The 21,551-nt window shown below is 46.7% G+C and overlaps 8 protein-coding genes and 2 non-coding genes across 12 annotated transcripts, besides 1 other annotated feature; 5 read left to right on the forward strand and 5 right to left on the reverse strand.

Annotated features, from left to right (window-relative positions):
- The first annotated feature begins 1,108 nt into the window (after positions 1-1,108).
- Positions 1,109-1,392: a mobile genetic element.
- A 1,164-nt stretch (positions 1,393-2,556) lies between these two features.
- Cog1 (Component of oligomeric golgi complex 1) lies at positions 2,557-8,451 on the reverse strand. Of its 3 annotated transcripts, NM_001275567.1 has the most exons (6): positions 8,236-8,451; positions 7,497-8,179; positions 6,371-7,428; positions 5,646-6,311; positions 5,398-5,451; positions 4,423-4,718 (listed from the first exon to the last, which is right to left on the reverse strand). In NM_001275567.1, exons 1-5 carry the CDS (start codon positions 8,367-8,369, stop codon positions 5,428-5,430), a joined length of 2,565 nt encoding a protein of 854 aa, NP_001262496.1. In that variant the 5' UTR covers positions 8,370-8,451; the 3' UTR covers positions 4,423-4,718; positions 5,398-5,427. The 3 variants fall into 3 exon arrangements, with proteins under 3 accessions (NP_001262497.1, NP_001262496.1, NP_650162.1); NM_001275568.1 differs by lacking the exon at positions 5,398-5,451 and having other exon boundaries at positions 2,557-4,718; NM_141905.3 differs by lacking the exon at positions 5,398-5,451.
- On the forward strand, positions 3,266-4,424 carry CG14742 (uncharacterized protein). The gene is made up of 2 exons (NM_001260145.2): positions 3,266-3,644; positions 4,192-4,424. The coding sequence occupies exons 1-2, from the start codon at positions 3,576-3,578 to the stop codon at positions 4,345-4,347; spliced, it is 225 nt and encodes a 74-aa protein (NP_001247074.1). The 5' UTR covers positions 3,266-3,575; the 3' UTR covers positions 4,348-4,424.
- A 194-nt stretch (positions 8,452-8,645) lies between the features above and the next one.
- CG4860 (uncharacterized protein) lies at positions 8,646-10,229 on the reverse strand. The gene is made up of 3 exons (NM_141906.4): positions 10,182-10,229; positions 9,881-10,120; positions 8,646-9,750 (listed from the first exon to the last, which is right to left on the reverse strand). The coding sequence occupies exons 1-3, from the start codon at positions 10,213-10,215 to the stop codon at positions 8,777-8,779; spliced, it is 1,248 nt and encodes a 415-aa protein (NP_650163.2). The 5' UTR covers positions 10,216-10,229; the 3' UTR covers positions 8,646-8,776.
- Positions 9,804-10,395, forward strand: asRNA:CR46012 (antisense RNA:CR46012). The gene has a single exon (NR_133379.1).
- A 756-nt stretch (positions 10,396-11,151) lies between these two features.
- Rsbp15 (Radial spoke binding protein 15) lies at positions 11,152-12,813 on the forward strand. The gene is made up of 4 exons (NM_141907.2): positions 11,152-11,431; positions 11,499-11,977; positions 12,038-12,118; positions 12,206-12,813. Exons 1-4 carry the CDS (start codon positions 11,248-11,250, stop codon positions 12,725-12,727), a joined length of 1,266 nt encoding a protein of 421 aa, NP_650164.1. The 5' UTR covers positions 11,152-11,247; the 3' UTR covers positions 12,728-12,813.
- On the reverse strand, positions 12,756-13,784 carry CG17404 (uncharacterized protein). The gene is made up of 3 exons (NM_141908.2): positions 13,701-13,784; positions 13,042-13,637; positions 12,756-12,989 (listed from the first exon to the last, which is right to left on the reverse strand). The coding sequence occupies exons 1-3, from the start codon at positions 13,768-13,770 to the stop codon at positions 12,828-12,830; spliced, it is 828 nt and encodes a 275-aa protein (NP_650165.2). The 5' UTR covers positions 13,771-13,784; the 3' UTR covers positions 12,756-12,827.
- Positions 13,785-14,046: 262 nt separating this feature from the next.
- CG12256 (uncharacterized protein) lies at positions 14,047-15,104 on the reverse strand. Its single transcript, NM_141909.2, has 3 exons — positions 15,010-15,104; positions 14,347-14,948; positions 14,047-14,284 (listed from the first exon to the last, which is right to left on the reverse strand). The coding sequence occupies exons 1-3, from the start codon at positions 15,101-15,103 to the stop codon at positions 14,129-14,131; spliced, it is 852 nt and encodes a 283-aa protein (NP_650166.2). The 5' UTR covers position 15,104; the 3' UTR covers positions 14,047-14,128.
- On the forward strand, positions 14,089-15,014 carry asRNA:CR43477 (antisense RNA:CR43477). Its single transcript, NR_048377.1, has 2 exons — positions 14,089-14,292; positions 14,354-15,014.
- A 3,073-nt stretch (positions 15,105-18,177) lies between the features above and the next one.
- Positions 18,178-19,190, forward strand: CG3916 (uncharacterized protein). The gene is made up of 2 exons (NM_141910.2): positions 18,178-18,856; positions 18,917-19,190. The coding sequence occupies exons 1-2, from the start codon at positions 18,221-18,223 to the stop codon at positions 19,082-19,084; spliced, it is 804 nt and encodes a 267-aa protein (NP_650167.1). The 5' UTR covers positions 18,178-18,220; the 3' UTR covers positions 19,085-19,190.
- A 1,219-nt stretch (positions 19,191-20,409) lies between these two features.
- On the reverse strand, positions 20,410-21,494 carry Pglym87 (Phosphoglyceromutase 87). The gene has a single exon (NM_143784.3). It carries the CDS (start codon positions 21,440-21,442, stop codon positions 20,564-20,566), a length of 879 nt encoding a protein of 292 aa, NP_652041.2. The 5' UTR covers positions 21,443-21,494; the 3' UTR covers positions 20,410-20,563.
- Between the last annotated feature and the right edge of the window lie 57 nt (positions 21,495-21,551).

A 21,551-nucleotide genomic window follows, 5' to 3' on the forward strand; every position in this document is an offset into this window, starting at 1 on the left:
GTTATTTAAATACCTTGGCGAAAAAGTTCGCTTGCAAGATATTTGCAAACATCTGTTTCCTGATTTTCCAGCAATGGCAGCCGGCAGAGAAAATCAACTTTCCGTTCCCGGTGGCACGTGAACTAAAACCCAATTCTGTGGCAAGGCTGCCGATGATGAAGTTCGTTCGCAGATAAAGTTCCGGTTACAGGAGACTTATGGTTGCTCTAAGGGTTTTACCTTGGTAAATAAAATAATCCTGGGTACTCCTCATTTTACATTTTATTAAGCACTTAATTTTATTTAAATGATAAAAAATTTATAACTTCCCAACGCTTAGTAACAATTCCTTCGCATCGGATCATTAAAGCTGATTTTCAACAACTATATAGCTTTCCATTTCATTCGAGTATAAGTATGTTTACGATAGTGTTGTGCCTGGAACTAAGTCCACGACGCTCGCAGTGTGGGCTTAGTTGTAATGGCTTAATGGGATTTTGATAAGGTTCCTCTGGTGGTTTATGTACCCGACATCACAGACATTGCACTCTGGTTGGCTTTGATTTGTGGTAATCTTATCGGGCTATGAACTGAAGTGGGGAATTAATTTTTCCGAGCAGAAACTATCATCCCGGCCGCAAATTACGTGAAACGGAGGAAATCGAATTTGATAATCGGAACGGGCTTATCTTAGGGTATTCCGTATCCGTATACACCCTTCTGCCGGAAGAATTTCCTCTGGCTGTCCATGAATGGAACTACATACTTTTGTCGCTGCTGCTCTTGTTCGATTTCGGGATCCGCGTACTTTAAGGGCCAGCCAGTTGAAAGATGTTCGCGGTCCCAGTTAGTTGGGTATTCTTATAGCGGCTAACTGGCTAACAGACTAAGGTAGTTGTTTGGGTTTCCCGCCCAGTGGTTCGGCTTTTCTTTATTTTCTTTTCGTGAGTTGCTGGCTGTGCAACTTATTCGCATTCTGTTGCAGGAACTGCTTTTTGCTCCTGCAGCTCCACCTCTTGCAGTTCAGTGTGTTATTATGCACTGGTTTTTCCTGGTTTTTCACTCACTTTTCTTTCATTTCATGTTTATACCCGTTACTGGTATACGAGTAACGTAGAGAAAAAGGATATACTATATTCGTTGCAAAGTATGTAACAGGCAGAAGTATATATAAAGTACATATATTATTGATCAGGATCAGTAGTCCAGTAGATCTGACTATGTCCGTCACTCACTCTTACGCCCACAAACCGCCCAAAGCTGCCACGTCCACACTTTTAAACAATTTTTAAATTTTTTCTAATTTTATACACTAATATTCCCAGAAAAATTATGAAATTTCGCGATCGCATTTTCACTAGCTGAGTAACGGGTATCTGATAGTTGGGGAAGTCGACTATAGCATTCTCTCTTATTTTTATTTATACCACTTTTTTTAAATCTTTTTTGTGTCGCTTCTTTTGACCCGTTTCCTTTGGCCACTTTCCCTTCGGCTGCCGCACACAAGTTTTTCATTTGTAATTCAAGATGTCAGTCAGCTGGGAGAACCAAAACTTAATTAAAGTTCCGCACTTCTACAGAGCCAATTCCTTACTTATCCCGACTGTCTCTCTCGCTTTTCCGTATGTATTTAGCCATTCCCAGAAAGTCCGCCCATTTCGTTTAAATTCAAAGTGTCTGTCCAGCTCGCCAGGTAAGGTGGTTTATCTTTCAGGTGCAAGTTTCGCCTGCCGCACCTGCAGCAAATGTCCGGACCTGCGACTTTGTTAGCCTCGCCTGCGGATACGGGTCTCCCTCCCCCTTTTCCAGCTCCTTTGCTGCAAATGCGTTTTCCCGAGCATGTGTGAGCGTAATTTTATGAGCTTATTTCATACTTTTCACTTCTAATTTGGCTCCGCGCTAGTTGCCATGTGCAGATTTCGACTTGTTGAGTTCTCCTTGTCGTGGTGCTTTCATTTTCATTGCATGATATCGGTTTCACTTACGGCTCACCATATAGAACATCTAATTTAATTAGCTGACACCAACGGGTGTTCCGACTTATTCTCTTGCTCGCTCTCCATTTTCCAACATCTGTTGTGGGGGGAAAAGTGGGAGAGCCGAAGGAAAAGCTGCAGGAAAAGTAGAATGTCTCATTATGTATGCATTGAGTTTCCAGTGTCCGTTGGCAGCGACAGAAAAACTTTTTGATAACTGTAATTAGCATATGAAGAAAATCAGACTCGGATAGTTTTCTTTGGAACTCAGGCAGGTGGAAAGCTGTTAAATGTATTCCAGTCCAATTAGGAATCCGCCTGCTGAACTGGCGTAGTAATTAAAGCAGTAAAGTTAAATCAGCATGGTAAGTTTTTCGTTTTAAAGTTATCCAATGTAATTTGATAAACACAAATGCTATTTAATTTAATAAAATGATTTATCAATGATAAAAGTAACCAAATTTGTAATGTAATGCTTACATTTTGGTCTATTGAAAGATAATTATAAATATATGATTATTATATAATCAAAACCAGATATATGATATATGTATATACCGGCCATAGGAACAGTCGGATAAGTTATTCATATGCATAGTTTATTCGGTAAGCTTTATTAAATATGTTCAATATACTTATATTACAACTTTAAACAAGTCTATGCAAATAATAAAAATCAGATATTATACATAAGAAAGTGCGATGGAGATTAAATGGCATATCTGTGCTGATTAACTTTTTTTTAGGTTGCCCATAGTCTCCAATTAAATTACTTCCCTAGACCCATAATCAATTCTACCGTTCCTTGGTTTATCTCCCTCATTCAATCTTCCTGTTCTTCCCTTTCTGCATACATTAGCGCTTTCAATCGCCTTCTGGGCCATTTCTTTCCGATTGAAATCCGCCAAAATCTCTCTTGGCCTAGGCTATCACCACCATCAATTCGCGTTGCATCTATAAATAGCATCTTGTTGCACTGTCCGTATCCGTGGGATTCGCGAGTGAGCCGTGGGATTACCGACGTATTGCCTTCCATTGGCCGCAGACCAGAAATGCGAGAGGTGGCCAATGTCAATGCCATGGCCATGGGCGCATATGGCCAAATGCAAATGCGAAACCGAAACAGAAACAGAATCGAAATCGCAATCGGAAGCAAAGAGCCAAAAAGCGATGGAGGAGAAGCACTACAAAATAATCCAACGGTCGCCGCAAGAGAAACACTTCCCATTTCTTCCGGCCGCAAAGAGAGGTGCCCGGGCGGTGATTAAATCAGTTAAGAGCCATTGGCCATTGCAGCCAGGTCTCCTCTACCCGGAGCCAAATCCCCCTGGTCATCGCAATCAACCCATTCCCCTCTCCCATTGCCGCCCAAATTCATTGGCGCCTTTCCCTTCCGCCTTTGGCTGTTGCGCATTTTGTGTTTTGCTCTCAACGTTCATTTTGGCCTTCTTTTTCTGGCCAAATGATTTAATTTCATGTATTTCGCTGTGCGGCAATGGCGATGCTTATTAGTTGCAATTTGCCAGCTCTGGCATAAGTTTACTCTAGCCAAAGCCAACAGCAAGCACCGCAAACTAAACCAAATAAATAAAATAATTGCCTTCCCAAGAAGTTGATAGAATGGGCAAAAATAAGGGTGGTGGCGGCGGCGGTGGAGGAGGAGGTGGCGGTGGTGGAGGCGGGGGCAATGTAAGCAATATTTGTGTTATGCAACTTGCGTTCTAATTGTGAGTCTAACTACTTGTAATCCTCATCTTAGTGCCAGCTCATTCAGCTCATGGTCCCACCAAACTTCCAAGTAGCAATTTAACAATATTTAACTTTATCCCTACTTTCCAACAATTTTAAAATAATTCGTTGACCAACTTTCTAAACATAAATTTATAAAAGCATTGCCAAATTAAAAAAAAAAACTTTAGTGCACTAGAACTATTAACTTTGAGATTAAGCCTTGCATACAGTTTTTTAGGAAGGTGTTTCGTGCTACCTGTATTAATACGTTATTGTAGACCACAAATAATGGTTAGATTACATTTTATCATGCGGATAATAGCTGCTGCTGTATGTAATTAGAGAACTCCTGGTGCTTTGGAACAAGGGTCCCCCCATTGCAATCCTGGCACAACTAACCTTTTTCTCATTTACTGACTTCGCTGGGCAACCTTAAACAACCGTGGCTCGTTATTTGCTCGGTCCCAGCTCAAAGCGAAATCTTTCCGTGTTTCTTTGCCCACAGAAAAAGGGCGGCGGTGGTGGCGGAGGCGGCGGCGGAGGTGGCTCCGGAAATAAAAACAAAGGCGGCGATGGAGGCGGCGGTGACAAAGGTGGAGCCAAGAAAGGACAAGACCAAAAGGCAGCCGCAGGCGGTGGCAAGAAGGGAGGCAAGAAATAGCAACCGTGGCAACATCAAAGCGCATTAAAAATTACAAATTTAGAGTTAAGTTGAAATTAAAAGTGATATCAGGGTGTATATACGAGTATCTCTATAATGTATGTGACTTTCTTACAATTTACTGGGCGCTGCCCGCCTCTTCTACTACAAGTACGTTCGGATATATTTATGTAGGTTAAGCTTAACAATAGAAGAGCATCCCATCCGCATTCCGCTCGAATGCACTTCACAGGCCACTTGATTTGAATCCTCTAGCGAAACCACTCCTGGGACATCCCAAAGAAGGAAGCTGCGCTCGATTTGGATTTGCTGCTGTCTCCCTTGCGGGCTCCATTGCCACCCGACTTCCTCGTCGGCGTCGTTGTCGCCGTCTGAGATAGAGGGATAAAATGGGAGATGTTATTAATTAATTAGTACTATTAATTGGTAGTTTGTCTGATTAATCTGTTAATTTGCCGCTGGACTCTCAGATTTATAGCGAGCAGCGAACAGCAACAAATGGAAAGCAAACATAATTAGAGAACGATTTATACCGGCGGAGATCGCAGCTAATTACAAAACATGCGAGTAACGGCCAAGTAGCCACTGCCATAAATTAACATTTGCCCAGCGATTTGATTTCAATAATTGCAGCGATTCATTAATTACCATCTAAGGCACTCGTATACGCGCCCGTAATATATACATAATCATTCTGCCGATGTTCTGGCCATCCACTTGGAAATTTCGGGTTGGGTTTCAAGCGAAACTTTTGCCAACCACTTGCGGACGAAGTAGGGAGGAGTGGTTGGGAAATGGCGGCAGAAAGTTGCACCTAATTAAAATTTGTCTTGCGGCATTCTGGTTTATTTATTGCTGGATGGACCAAATTAGTTTAATTAAACTGCTGCTTCAGCTTGAAGAGGTTTTCAAATTTGGAAATGAAGCACTTAATAAGAGCAATGCGGCTATTTTGCTCACTCTTAATAAGTATTGGCTAAACAATCAATATCATGCAGCATGCAAACGAGGAATGATAACAAAGTATCAACAATCAAATAACATTCCTACCCAACCAGAGCAAATGTTGAAACTATTGACTTAGGAATGCAGTCGATAGAAATCCTAGGAAAGAAACATGGGAACGTAGCATTATAACTTGATAAAGTTGGTAAAAGATAAACTTTATATCTATTAGGGCTGTCGGTTTAATGCTTCAGCTAATCAATTTAGAATTTTAAATACACCACCAAATAGTAAAGCTTATACTCTTGAAGCCAACACCGACAGCCCTCTATATCATCACACTTTATACTCACTTTCTCAACTGGCTCTTGGATCGGAGATTTCCGCTCTGCGCTAGTAACTCTTCCGGCAGCTTGGGGCATCACAATGGGCAGCAGCGGGAACCACAGCGACGTGGATCCGGAAGAACTGAGACACAGCACATTGGGATCTGCTTCATGGGCCAAAGAACTGGCAGCAGCTGCACCCTGACTGGGAGCAGCTGCCGAGGGAGTAAGCACTCCCAGTTCACCCTGCAGACGGCTTGCAGCTCGGGACACATGAGCGGTTATATGCTCGGCAAACAGCTCGAAGTCAAAGGGATCTATGTAGTCGCGCAGTTGGTTCTGCTGGGCGTGGATTTGGTCGTAGAGAGTCCTCTCCTCACGTGAAATGGCGAACACGCGCTCCAGGAACTTAAGATCAAAGTATAGTTGCAGGGCAATATTCTGACTGGCTTTGGTGCATTCCGCGTGGGCCAATCCCTCGTAGTGGCAGAGCAGTTTCCCTATGAGCCGCTGAATGAATGCTTGCAATACCTTGGGTGGCAGAGTTTGGGGAACAACCGAATTCAATGCCTGAATTAGCTGATGAAGATACGTCTGCAGAGAGAGTCGCGGCTGACTGGGGATTCGAATGGTTGACTGAACACTCTGCTCCTGGTCCTCGTCGCGCTGTTCCAGTGTCAAGGTCTGCCAAAGCTACTCAAGAATATAATTATGTTACGTTACAAATAAATTTCTTCTTTCCATATAATTACCGCAAAGTCGCTGAGAACCACTTCATGATTAATGACCTTTGGCAGTTTCTCTTCGCAATTGTGGCCGGCCAACACATCGTCAACGATGACCAGCCAAAAGGATAGCATCTCCTTTTCGATCAGGCCACAAATGCGCTGCCAATGCTCAATTCCCAATCCCGCCGAGTTGTCAGTCCACTGCCGCCAACTGGACGGCTGGCAGAAGCACAACTTTAAATTGGGGCACAGCTCGACCAAGGCGAGACTATTCCTCAAAGCCAGGAGCAGAGCAGGGCGTTCCCTTAGCTCTAAACCTTTCAAATTGGATAAATACTCTGTCAGCTGTTCCTCGGCCGTTTCGCGCAGAAACTCGATAAGTGAAACCTTGTCCTCAGCCCTCGTCGTTTGTTCTTGTAACATCACATTCAGCTCCTGTACGATATCCGCCAGATGTGAGTCAAAACGTTTACACAGTTCTATTGTTGCGCCGTCATAGCCCTTCGTCCGATTTGCCAGTCGCTTTGGTTGATCGCTGAGTGCTGCCGCCAAGCTTAAAGGCAAATCATCGCTCTGCTCCCGCCAAATTTGTAGAGGCGGTTGCGACTGACCGGCTTCAATAAGCAATAGTACCTGTTCGTAGGTCAGCTTCATGGCGGAAGCCCAGCTGCTGCGAATTATCTCTCGTACTCTGGCGTTGATCAACGGCACGTACTTTCTGGCGTAGAAGTCTAACTGGCTACGCTTAAGATGCAATTGCTGTTCTAGGCGAACGAAATCCGGTCGACCATTAGTTCTGGCCGCGGACTTAATGTCCTGGATGGTCTGCATGTTGGTGACTAGTGCAAAGACTTGCTGCAAGTGAGCCGCTGCCAAGGCGTTCATTTTATCTAGCCATTGTTGAAGTGAAGAACCCAACTGCTCAGGTGTTAGCTGAGGTACATCAAATTGTGGCTTAAAACCAGCGATGATTTCGGGTAAAAGATGAACCAGCTGGCGCTCGCTACTCTCCATTCGGTTGATGCTGGGTGGACACGTAGAAGAGGCACACTCCTCCAAGCGGCTAAAAAGAAGGCTATAACCTGTACGAGAGAAAAGACCGATTGTTCCAATAATAATGTTGTGTGCCTATCTGCGAATGGAAACATACCCAAAAGACACTTGTCCAGAAGCTCCACGGTGCTGTTGAGCACGTTTAAGCTAGCCAAAATGCGATCCTTGACGCGACGTGGCTCCGATGGACCGCTTTGCAGGCAGTTCAGAAAGGCTGAGGAGCGCAGGTTCAAGAAGGATTTCAGCACAGTACTCAAATCGCTTTTGTCTAGCAAGAGAAGGCTCTGCAGGCAGTCCACAGTCATTTCTTGTAGGAGTTCCTCCCTCTCCAGTGCGGTCAGTATGGCTTGTTTGATGGTCACGTGAAAGGGACGCAGGATTTCCCATTGCTTGCGCGCTACCGGTAGTTTCTGCATCAGGGCACTCTGGCCGTCCAGTTGCAAGCCCGTGCTGATGTGGCGACTGAAGATGAACAACTCAGTAGCGGCATAGAAGCGATCGTTGTCCAAGTGCGTCCAGATTAGTTCCGGCAGGGCAGTAAGCAACTTAATCTGAGCCATGGTGCCGTAGTAGGTCTGCAGCTTTTTTCCGGCGTTCCTCTCCTTCAGTGCGGCATCTTTAGCACTTGCATTGGCAGTTGACTGGAAGCCCAGGAGCTGCTGCTCGTTTAGACTGCGGCAATTGGCCTGCACGTGTCGCACTTGCTCCATAAGTGTCCCGGCCGACGTTTGCATCGCAGCAATGGTGTCAGCCGCCTGCAAAAGATCTCGGTACCGCTCCCTTAAAGATTTAGAATGTTTAAGCAGCAAATCTTCTGAAGGTGCCACATCACTCACCCGACATGAGTGCGCAACTCCTCGCGCTTGTTCTCCACCACCGACTGGATCTTTTTGTGCACCTCGTCTATCTCGGACACGCTGTGCTGCTCAAACAGCGTGTCCACGTTCAGGTTTAACAAATTGGCCGTCATTTAGCCGTCAAATTAGTTTTATTTAAATTAAGAAAACAATAACAAGGGAGCAGCTGTAATAAAATCGAATTATGTATCGATGACTGGCAACATCGATATTTTCTCTCATGACTGTCTATGACTGTTAAATTTATGTTAGTTTACATTTCTCTGTTGGTAAAAATGTTAGATATGCTGTCATGTGCAAGCCGTTACATTTCAATATAACATAAAGAGTTATAGTTAGGGGAATTACCTCATTTAATCGAAAAAAGATATTTTTCTAAATCCAGGTTTCATTTGTTTAAATATACTTTATTAAATGCATTTGTCTGGCATAGATAAACTAATTTACATACACAACAAGTGTAAAAGCAAGAATTCTGATTGGTTTGGCAGCAGTAATAAAGAAAAACCAACAATGGCTTTCACTCCTTTCCCAATTCCCGCAGCACTGCGTTGGCGATCACAATTCTTTGGATCTCCGAGGTTCCCTCGTAAATCTCTGTGACGCGGGCGTTGCGGTAGTAAAGCTCCGCAGGCAGATCGGTGGTGTACCCCATCCCACCCAGGATCTGGATGCACTGGTGGGCACAAAAGGTGGCGGACTCGGAGGCATGCAGCTTGGCCATGGCCGCCTCCTTTGTGATTGGCAGCCCATTATCCTTCAGCCAAGCGGCACGCCACGTTAGCAGCCTTGAGATCTCCACCCGCGTGGCCATGTCGGCCAGCTTCTGCTGGATGAGCTGCAACCGTGCCAGATGCTTTCCGAAGGCCACCCTCTTCTGCGAATAATCCACGGCTAGTTCCAGGGCAGCTTGTGCGATACCGGTGGCCTGGGCGGCTATACCGATCCTGCCACAGTCCAAGGACTGCATGGCGATCTTGAAGCCATCACCGGCAGCTCCAAGGACCCGGGATCGCGGCACGTGAACGTCCTCCAGCACCAGCTGGCAAGTCGAAGTCGCGCGCATGCCCATTTTGCTTTCCTTCTTGGCTATGGAGAGTCCTGGAACATCCTTGGGCGTAAGAAAGGCAGTGATTCCCTTGTGTTTCATGCTCTTGTCCACCGTGGCAAAGACGATACCCCCGCTGGCCTCCTTGGAGTTTGATATCCACGCTTTAGTGCCGTTTATTTGGTAGCTGTCCCCTTGCAGCTTGGCCGTGGTGCTGGCAGCTCCTGCATCCGATCCGTTTCCAGGTTCCGATAGTGCATAGAAGGCGATGTGCTCACCCTGGGTGTACGGCACCAGGAAATCCTGCTTCTGCTGCTCGGTTCCATGCTGCTGCACTGCACCCAGGTACAGGTTATTCACGCCCATCACAATGGACACGGCGGCGTCACCACGAGCCACCTCCTCCATGCCAATCGCGTAGGCCTGGTAATCCAATCCGGAACCACCTGAAAAATCAATATTTAATGAATGGAATCTAGTAGTATGATCTATTTATATACCATTTCAAAAATGAAAACATCACATATTTTATGTTATGTAAATATTGTAAATATTATAATTGAAATAGGAACTCACCATACTCCTCTCGAACCGTCACTGACATGAGACCGAGTTCTCCCAACCGTCGGACCTGTTCCGCCGGATAAAGCTCCTCCCGGTCGTGGTGTCGCGCTTTGGGGGCCAGTTCCGCATTGGCGAACTCCCGGCAAGTCTTCTGGAGAATCTGGTGGGTCTCGGAGAGGGCGGCCAGGCATGCGATTCCCCGGTTTCCACCAGCGATTATCCTCGCACTCCATGCGCCGCTCGAGCGTTGACCTGCAAAGACGGAGGCGGCAAATCGATCATCCAGTCAGCCGGGAATCACCCAGTTCCTCACCCAACGTCCGCGCCACTCTGATCAGCTGCTGCATTCCGTCGCCAACTGATCCCAAGCCCGTGGTGCCGGTTGCGATCGAGGTAGTGAAAGCTTTTTCGCACTCGTCGACGAGCCGATCGAAATACAACCGAGGAAAACAGCTTTTATACGCAGCTTTTTGAGGCGAAGTTCATGGGAGGAGATTGAAAGGGGGTCCCGTTTATTAAAAACTACTAATCGATTTTGTAAAATGGTTCTTTTAAATTGATTTTAATTGAGTATAAGAATTACTAAAATCATTTTAGTTGTTTCAAATTTGTAATTTATAATCGGTTTTTAACAAATTTTAAAGTTTCATTTAAAAATGGTATTGATAAGCGCCGAAGTCACCACTGCGCCACTGTGTTCGTATAAAGTGTTTCAACTATATAGTACTACCTAAAATGATCGAAAGTATTTTGTTTTGGCGCTAACTTTGTGAAATTACCAAGTTTCTGGGTTAAAGATCATTTGAAAGAACAGAAAGGGAAAGCGGTTCAATGGATTTCGATAAAGAAGAATCCACCAAGAACCCTGTTGATTTCCTATACCGGCTGAATACGAAATTAGGCAATGCTAATTTCCGATACACACCCACTTTCATTGAAAGGTACAAGGTGCATTTTACCCACATGAAACACAAGTACACATTACAATTTTTCAACTTACATATTACAAAGTTAGTGGACTTTGGGAATTTTCAGGAACACGTGTGAGACAGTTTTTTGAAACATTTAAGCTCATGGATCAAATTGAGAATATATAACCCATTATTGTTTTTCACCATTTAAACATTTAAACCAGCTTTTTGCTAGCGCCATCTAGGTTAAGTAAACAGAACTGAGCACCTTACATCAGCAAGGTATTTCGCAGTCAGTCCGTGTAAAAATCATTGTAGAGCGCTGTAAATTATTATTTTCATTTGCTCTTAACGTAGTAGACCGGTTAAAAGGGATTTCAAAACTGAACCATTTCCGAATTATTATCTTCTTCTCAGCTAAACTGTTCAAAATTATAGAATTTTGCTTTATACTTTTGAAAAACGAAGATGAATTACTTGATCCAGCGTGGCAAGATGCGCCAGCAGGCGATTAATGTTCCAGAGGGTCTGCCGGAACTTCTATCAGATGTTACACGGGAGGTGCTAAGGTGTCAGCCGAAGAAAGAGTGCCTCTGCCAGTTCATCATCGACTATCTACATTCGGTGATCGTGACAAGGGAAAAGGCTATGGGTAAGTACTCCCACAGGATGTAGAAAGTATCAAACTTTTCTTTACGCACGCCTGTATTTTCTTACAGTGGCCAAGACCATTTTGGATCGCTCTCTGCGCCAGGTGGACAGCATAATATCGGACCTCTGTGTCTGTGATCTCTCCAAGGAGAAGTCCGAGTTGATGGGCCAGGTTCTAGAGGACTGTTTCCGTAACTTCCTCGAGAAACGACGCTGCGAGATGCGGCGTGGCAAGCAGGCGATTAAGTTCGAGGATGTGGACATCCTAGAGGAGCTGCTGCAGAAGTGCAAGTTTACCGACGAGGAGCTGGTCATGTCACGGCCGGCCATCGAGAGTGCCTACAAGCGCTTCGTGGACGCCTATATGTCCGCCGAACGTGGAGCCGATGGAACGGAGCTACTCTACCAGTACTTCCGGGACAGGGAACTGAAGCGTATCAACGAGGCCATGCGCAACCAGGCAGCCATCACGATCCAGGCGGCTTGGCGAGGATACTGGGTTCGCCTCCAGTTCCCGCAAGAAGTTTGCGTTTGTGTCTGCGCAGCGGTAAGTGAATCTACTTCTAAAAGTCTGCCCCTAAACTTGGTTATGACTTAAATCCAACAGGAAAAAGAGGACGACGGGGAGGAAAAGCGCAGGGAACAGGCAGCGAGCGTTCTTCAGAGATTCTTCCGCAAGGTTATGTTGGTATGTAACAAGAGTTAAAAACTATTTTACATTATATATATTTATATTTTAAACTGTTTTTCTTAATTTTTTACGCCAAATTTGCAGCGCGTGGTTACCAAGCCAATCGTAGACCCCTGTGCCGAACCAACGGAACCAACTGAAGTGGATGCTAGCTCTTCACCGGATACAGCAAAGGATGGCTATGACGACGTAAATCTCTCGACAGTACCGACAACTGCTGCGATAACAGCCGGACCAACACCATTACCAACTGCTCCCGGAACTGTGCCGCCATCTGCCCCAGGCACTGCTCCGGCCACGGCCAGAACTTCGGCCACTGCTATAGCAGAGCCAGAAGCTCATGAAGAGGCTGCGGAAGCTCAGCCAGCGGAGGAAGCTCCTGCAGCAGAGGCGCCTGCTGATGAAGCAGCACCAGCTCCGGCTGAGGAGGCTGCCCCACCGCCAGCAGAAGAGGCTGCACCGGAAGCCGCCGAAGAGCCGGCACCTCCACCACCACCAGAAGAAGCAGCGGCACCGCCACCGCCCGCTGAGGAGCCCGCTCCGACAGAGGGAGCAGCTCCTCCCGCTGAAGAAGCTCCCGCAGAAGAAGCTCCCGCAGCTGAGTAGATGAAACCATGCTGTGTTTATTAATTTTCCCTTAGTTGTTAAATTGATGTTATCTGCAAGTGAATAAACTGATCGAAAAGTGCTGGAATCCTCTTCTCCTTCAGGATTTTGTTTGATTTCCTATCCAGTCACTGAAGGTAGACACTCTGGTGTAGACATCCGGAGAGATGTATAGACCACACACCACCAGCCCGTAGGATACTATGCCCACTTGCTGTAATCCATTTTTGGATTCCATTACCAAAGGACCGCCAGAGTCGCCCTGGAAACAAGATCAATCTATGATCTAGCTAGTGTATTATCATCCAACTCACCGAACAGGCTCCCCTAAAAGGTCCTCTGGCGCAGATCTCCGTATCCGTAACGCTCTCCATGCCCGCATTCCTGCACTCACTGTTCGAGATGGTGTGGTAACTCATGCGCTGAAGAACATTGGGATAGTTCACATTATCCAAGAAGGGAAAGGGCACTGGTAAGCGGAGGCCCCATCCCGTCAAGGTTACTGGAACTCCTCCACCAACGAAGTCTTTCCCCTGCGATCGATACTCAATTGCACTAATGGTCGAGTTATTTAACTTCAGCGGAGGTTTGATGGACAGCACGGCAAGATCGCTGGTAACCAGTTCCTGATACTTGGGATGGATGCTGTAGGATAGCACCTGGGAGCGGGAACCCTTCTCGTTCAGTCCTCGAATTCCGGCCACAACAGACATGCGACTGGCGTTGAGACCCTGACAACAGTGAGCTGCAGTAAGGATGCGATTGGGAGCGATGATGGATCCACCGCAGAAGTGCATCTGACCACCGCGTGTTCTGTACTGCAGCGAAACCTGGTAGGGCACATGTTCGCCTGGTGGGATGTCAGCGCCTCCAACAATACGATGTGGAGTATACCCACTGGGTTGACGAGCTTTAACAATATACACGTCTGTTACCAGGGGATTCTGAGTTACTGATTCCAATTCAAACTCACAATTCAGTCTCCCGAAGACTCCTCCCAAAGCTACAACTCCGATCAGCAGTAGTTGTTCAGTTAGACCCATCGTTGTTTGGCTAATGCCACTGGCTTTGCACCTGCCACACTTCTTAAATAAGAGCTTAGCCCACATTGGCGAAAGAATTTGCATATGTATCGCAAAATATCTGGGTCACCTTGGCTACTTGGTTATGCCATTATATTTGATCTTGAAATTGAAATTATAATGAGAGCTTCTGCTGGTAACGCAGCCCAGATACCTGGTATGCAAATATCTAATTACGAATTTGCAAGACATATTTACGGACAACGATAATGCCACATTTGACTGACTTGGTAAAGTAGAGTTTATCAGAATATATTTGAATAACTCGCGATCGATATTCCAATATTTGTTTTGACAATTTGTACATTGTGATATTGCTTTAGACCATTCTTTCCTTAATCCAACCGTCAAACATGGACACTCTGGTATAGACATCAGGATTGTTCGAGGCACAGAATGCAGTTCCATAGGAGACGACGCCCACCTGTTTATAGGACTCACCACTCTTCATCACCAAAGGACCGCCAGAATCGCCCTTAAAAAGTATTTCAAAATTAGCTAACATTATTTCGATTTCCACTTGAATATACTACTCACATTACAGGCACCCTTGCCAAACCTTTCCAAGGCACAGATCTCTGTGTCCGTCAGCTGGGTCATCGTCTCCTTGCACTTGGAATTGCTCAGTGTCTTGTAGTCGAGTTTCTGGAGTACAGTGGGATATTTGGCGAAAGGACCTGTGCCAAAGTGGAAGACAGAACCCCATCCGGTGAGGAGAACCTCCTGATCGGCACCTACCATGTCCGATCCACTGACGTCGATGGTGGACACACGCTTCTCGTCCAGCTCAAAGGGCGGATCGATCTTGAGGATGGCAATGTCACTAGTCACCAGCTCCTGGTAGTTCTCGTTCATCTCGTACGACTGCACCTGCGATCGGAAGCCGGAGCTATCGTTGAGATCCCTAATCCCAGCAACTACGCTAATTCGACTGGCATTCTGGCCATTGACGCAGTGGGCAGCGGTAAGGACGCGATTTGGGGCTATCAGGGATCCACCACAGAAGTGTCGCATCTTTCCACTGCGGGTAAGAAACTGCATGGACACCTGGTAGGGAACATATTCATCCTCTGGCACATCGTAACCGCCAACAACTCGCTCCTGGGAATTAAGGTCTGCCTCCTCGAAATACTTGTCCACTGCGATAATCGTGGAAAAATGTATACAGTACTCTTTGGTTAAGTTATAAATTTCACTTACAATCGATGACATTGCCCATGGGCTTACTTTGAACTCCACCTAGAGCTAACAAAGTAGAGCTAAGAAGTAGCACAAAATAAGTTACTCCGTTCATGGTTAGACTGAGCCTGAAACTAGCAGTGCATCCGAGGTTTATATAGGCATGCCAGAGTCCCAATTAATTGGGGCTTTTCGTTCTGCTCGATTCATTTGAATTTTATCAAATGCAGCTGTGGGCGGTCGTCCCACCTCTTGTAATGGGTTACAAGGTCGCTGGGAAGCGATAGCAATGGTCTATGTGATAGGAACCGACAGTAGGTAAGGGGAGACAATTGGGAATGGTTGTTGTATAAACCAACTAAGACTTATTTCACTTAGAAGGCAACTTAAACAGGTTATATAGATACTACCTTTGCTTAATCACAGCTTAAGTGACCAACTATTTCTGGAACCCATACATCATCTAAAGATCTGTGGTGATGAGTGAGCTACCTCGATTCCCGAGAATAACACCTACGCAAAGTTAGGACGTAGGTACTAAGAGAATCAGCATCAGAATAAAAGGCAGTCTACTAACCAAGACCTCCTCCTTTCAGAGCGATCTGCCTTCGAGTTTTAATCAGCGAATAATTTAAATATTCCGATTAAACAAGCCCCTGCCACGGCAGCGGACATTTCTTTTAATTCATTGTGCGGACAAGGAGACAAGGAGACCTGCCGCTGGCAATCAGCACCTTGGACACCTCGGGCACCTCGGAGGCAGTTGCAGTTTGAGCTTCGCATCCAGACAGGAGCTCCATCCAGGGCCATCCACATGTTCGATGCAAATCAGGCTTCATTGCAGCCTCGAGTTTTGCCTCAATTCCAATGCTTCTTTCATGGGCGGGCCATGGAAGCGCTATCTGGTCCACATTCGGAGTCAGATGTGTCAGTTCCGGGCCTGATTGCATCCAGCTAATGAATCATTTCGGGTGTAGCCGGATTGGACGGACCAGCCTCAACTGTGTGTGTGGCGCACAGGCGCGAATTAATTATGCACACCTCTCGGTTTCGTAGCGACTCCTTCGCGCTTCCCGCTGCTCCTCCGTTTGCATCCTGGCTGCCGTTGAGGTCTTGATCTTTGGACTTCTGTGTTAATTGTCCTGGGCGGCGATGCAGCGCCACGAAGCTGCTAGCCAGCGAACCGATTCGAACCCGAAATGGCTTTATTATATCGCCAGAGAGCGAGAGACTCCATCTACAGGATGTGTCTGCGGATCTGAATCCGACTCTGGCGCCTGTCGTGTTGCCTCCTGCCTCCAATTGTTAATTGGACCACCCTGTCAAGGCATGACTTATCTGCAGACTTTATGCTTGATTCCCGCCTCTAATTTGCATGTGGGCTTGGTGCGTCTTTAGGAGATTTAAGGTTGACGGGTTAATCCCTGTGTTAACTCATTAGGCTTTGTTCTAGCGAGCGAAATTTAATCAAGAAAATGTACACACCAAGAAGTTTGCTATACATTTTTATTTAATCGAGGAAAAAAACAATGTCAGTTTTAAAAAACAATGGGATCATTTCTATTGTTATAAGCTAGTGAAAAGTGCACATATACATATTATTCTTACTTCCTACAACCACTTTGCACTTTAAGCTGCTAAACAGTTTCGAGTTTGCACAACCAGCAGTCACAAAAAACCGCTTTAATGATAAAGGCAAAAATCGCAGACGATGCTCAAAATTCCCACTAATAAAGTGCACTTTAATCATTTCATCATCAGCGGTGTTCCCGAGACCATATTCTCCTCTTGAAGGGCTGGTGGATCGGTTCGGTGTTAACAAGATAAGCATCCTGCCCGTCGGCTCCGACGGGACGCCATCATTATTATGACATTTTGTTTGATTGCCTGCCCCGCTGGATGGCTCTGCTTCTGGGCCATGTTCGCCAGTTGGTCAGTTAGCCAGTTCGCCAGCCAACTTCTGTAGAATTGTGCGTGTGGCCCAGAAGAACAGGCCACATTCATTGCCGGTGCAATTTTTATGGGCTTTTTGTTTTCGGGACTTGTGTTCTTGTTTGTCTCTTTGCCGCCAACGTCTTCAGCTTGATTTATTGGCCGAGTTTATAAAGCAGAGCCGCTGGTTTTATGATCTGTCCGGAGTGGGAGAAGAAGTGGCATTTTATGTGTGTGCATGTATCAGGCTTTAAATACAGTAGCAGCTCTGGAAGGGTATAACTAGCCATGTTGATTTTTGGGGTCAATCAAGAACAGGTTGGAAAAACTTTCCTCTGCATCGACTCGTATGCAAATGATTATGACGGAACCCCACATAAACAAACGGGATCAGTCTGGTTAGTCGAATGAGTTTTCCACTTCGCAGGCAATTAATTTTCGCACTCGCTTGCAAGTGGAAAATTAATTGCGTGTTTTGCATAATCAGTAAATTGGTCGTTTATTTTAGTACTTAATTTGCCCAGGATCGCACCACAAGCAGCACCTCGTTCTTCCAGCGAATCAGAGGAATCCCACTCCACTCCTCTCCAACTAGTAATATAAATTATGACTCTGGACACCAACACATGCAGCGATCTGGCGTTGGTTTTGCGCTCGAGCATTGGCAAATTAAACAGATTCTTATTTGCAAATCAGATAAGAGATCATGCCAGGGAACAGCGACCAGATACGAATTCTCAGTCGCCCAGATAGACAGATACCGATATGGGGATTCGGCTAGAGCTGCCTTAATATTTATCGGTCGCGTGAGCGTGTTACCTAATTGATGACAACAGGTAGGCGCTTCTGTCAAGCCCAGTATTATGATGGCATCGAAGGATCGCATCCCGGCTAGCTTATGATAACCAGACACGCAAAGCGACAACTGGGCAGCACGGAGCGGAGCAGCAGGTGGGATCTCCTCGACTACTGTTTGAATCCGAATTTTTGAAAATGGTATATATTACATAGATCTGGCCAATGTTTATCTTTAAATATATGTATTAAATTGAATTACATTAATGTACAAAAAGGAAAGTATTTTTGTTAAGTGTACATGAGCACATATGTGTTATTTGTAGGAGATATTTGGGAAAGGTCACACCGATTCAGCCCACATTACATTTCAAGATCACCGGAATTTAAATGTTTACATTGCCAAATAAATGATAAGGCTGTTCTGCATGGAGATGTATAAAATGGATGGGTTGCAGTGGAATGCAATTCATTTCCAACAGTTGAATCGTGATCGTATTTTGAAATGGTAGTACTACAGCTTTTCTGCATGTTGTTGATCCTTCGCCAAGGACTAGCTGACGTGGTAACCTCGACCACCGAATCACCCACTAGGATAAATGGAGGACAGCGCGTGAACGAGACGGTGCCCTTCCAGGTGTCCTTGCAAATGCAGCGACGTGGACGCTGGCAGCACTTTTGTGGAGGATCCATTGTGAGCGGTCAGCACGTCCTTACGGCGGCCCACTGTATGGAGAAGATGAAGGTCGAGGACGTTAGCGTGGTCGTGGGGACGCTTAACTGGAAGGCCGGTGGACTACGTCACCGGTTGGTGACCAAGCACGTCCATCCCCAGTACTCGATGAATCCTCGCATTATCAATGACATTGCCCTGGTCAAGGTTACTCCGCCGTTCCGCCTGGAGCGATCCGATATCAGTACAATTCTAATCGGTGGCTCGGATCGCATTGGCGAGAAGGTTCCGGTACGCCTCACCGGCTGGGGATCCACCAGTCCATCCACTTCCTCGGCGACTCTGCCCGATCAGCTGCAGGCTTTGAACTATCGCACCATCTCGAACGAGGATTGCAATCAAAAGGGATTTCGGGTGACTCGGAACGAGATCTGCGCACTGGCTGTCCAGGGTCAAGGGGCATGTGTGGTGAGTAAACAAAAAGTAATATCACGCTAAGCGGAATTAATCATGCTTTCCCAAACTTAGGGCGACTCTGGTGGACCCTTGATTAGGCCCGGTAAGCAGCCGCACTTGGTGGGAATTGTCTCCTACGGATCATCCACCTGTGCCCAGGGCAGACCCGACGTCTACACGCGGGTGTCCAGTTTTCTGCCCTACATCAGTCAGGTGATCAACCAAGACTTGGCCCAATAAATACCGACCTGTAGCGCATAAATAAACCGAGTCTCTGCCCGAACTTGACTAAATTCCTCGAAGTCTTGCGTTCTTGGTCACATCCCCCCACTTTCTACGCTTTGGCGACTAATTAAAAATCTTGTTCAATATTCGCCACAGCCAGAGGGAGGGTGGAGGAGTTCGGCAGTCCGGGTGTGGCGTCCACAGAGTCGCCTTGCCATCTTCGTGGTCTAGGCTTGGCCCGACTCCAGCGAAAACTTGGGCTGCCGCCTGCCAGGGCGACCATGATAAATGCAAAAAGCAATTTATCGCGCATTTAACTCAATTCAGTTTCTTTATGGCAGCGGGATGTGGATGCGAGCTTGAGGATGTGGAGACGTGGGGATGTGGAGCCGGAGCGCTTGGTCGACGGAGCCTGCCACAAAGTTTCGCTGACACGCACACTGTTCTGCGAACTCTGGACTCCTCTCCAAAGACCGGGCCTTGTAATTCGATATTAGATTTTATGCGCGACAAAAACGAAGTGCAAACATTTTTATGTTCCCGCCGTTTCTATGCTGCAATTGGTATACCAATTTGACGGGGCGCCGACTTTGACTTTAACTTTAACTTCGGTCTGGGCTCCACTGCGTCTGTGTAATTAGGTTCAAATAATGTGGAGCTCAGCCTCTTCGCGCCACACTAGTCAGCAAGATATTGTAGTTCGCACAGCCCTCATGGAAGGATGATCCTGCAGAGGACCCAAGTTTGCCAGCAGAGTGCCCGTCTCCTAGCTCGTTTCACGCTCTCAATTTACTGGATCAAAGCTCGCCACGCTCGGCGAGCCTAACATGGAAAATCTGGCCCCAAATTAACTCCCATATGGTAGACGGCTAGCAACGGGTCAAATGCTCAGAAGACTAAACCTAAACACCAAAACTCCAACCACCTACCTATCCATCTCAACGCATCTCATTCGGAGGGAATCTGAGTCTCGCTGGGCACCGCGCTCAGCATATAAATTCATTTAGATCAATCAATTCAATTTGTTTGTCAATAAGCCCTAAATGAGTATTTCATTTAAACAAATTAAAATTCGACCCGTTCGGAATGCCAGAGGCTGCTCAGACTCATCCCGCAGCAATTAAAATTGACGCGACACACTCGATTCCCTGATTTCTTAAACGAGCGCAATGGAAACACATATAAATACGGCTGGACTTTGGCTCAGACCCAGACCCAGACCCACATCCAGACCCAGACCCTGGGACCCAGAACCGTCGCCTGAGTTCCAGAGACCAAGACCAAGACCAAGACCAAGAGACCAACGGCCAGCCAGCCCATCGTTGTTGACTCTTCATTGTCAATTAAAATCAAATAAATTTATTTGCTTCTTGACATTCGCCTGGCCACAGTGAGCACCACTTTCGATTCGCCGCTTTTGTTTGGCATACAAGTGCATTGAGCTGATTGCTCTGACCTTCTTCGGAGGCTGCTGGGTATACCCAAAATCACGGATCACTTGGCTTTGCCCTGGTTGGCCACCGACTCCATTGCCTTCTTCACCGTCTCCGGATCGCCGAGGAACTTCAACGTGGCCAAAGGCTTGAGGCTCTCGTCTAGTTCGTAGACGAAAGGAATGCCAGTGGGCAGGTTGAGGCTCATAATGTCCTTGTCAGAGATGCATTCCAAGTGCTTGACCACGCCCCGCAGGCTGTTGCCGTGGGCGGCGATCAGGACACGCATTCCATCCTTGATCTGGGGCACTATGACCTCGTTCCAGTAGGGCAAGGTGCGCTCGATGGTGAGCTTGAGGGACTCGGATTTGGGGAACTCCTCCGGCTTCAGTTGGTCCTTGTAGCGCGGATCCTCAACAATGCAGGCGTAGTACTCGTGATCCTTCTCCATTGGCGGCGGTGGGGTGTCAAAGCTGCGGCGCCAGATCTTAACCTTCTCCTCGCCGAACTTCTTGGCGGTCTCGGCCTTATTCAGTCCCGTCAGTCCGCCGTAGTGGCGCTCGTTGAGGCGCCACGTGGTGCACACCGGAATCTTCTTGTGCTCGCTGGACTTTAGGGCGGCCCTGAGTGTCTCCTGGGCTCTGGTCAGCACCGAGGTGTGGGCCACATCGAACTCAATTTTGGCATCTTTGAGCGCTTTGCCAGCGGCACAGGCCTCCTGCTGCCCCTTCTCCGATAGCTTGGCATCGAACCATCCGCAGAATAGGTTCTTCTGATTCCATTCGGACTCTCCATGACGAACCATCACAATCCTGTACTTGCCCTTCTTCTCGGCCTGCTTTCCGCCGGATGATGACTTCGAGAACGGGCAGCGGGCTTCGATGTTCGCCACGCGACACAGCAATTGGCCACACCACGAATTCCTGGCCAGAGCCAACATTTTGGGACACTTTGAATTTGGAAAGTGTTTGCAGTCTATATCGTGTTCATTTCGAATGGATTTTCTATTAAAAGTGCCGGGTTGAACCTATGACAGTAAGAAAAGTTCG

This window comes from Drosophila melanogaster, chromosome 3R (assembly GCF_000001215.4).
Source record: "Drosophila melanogaster chromosome 3R".
In the NCBI taxonomy this organism is placed as follows: Eukaryota; Metazoa; Arthropoda; class Insecta; order Diptera; family Drosophilidae; genus Drosophila; species Drosophila melanogaster.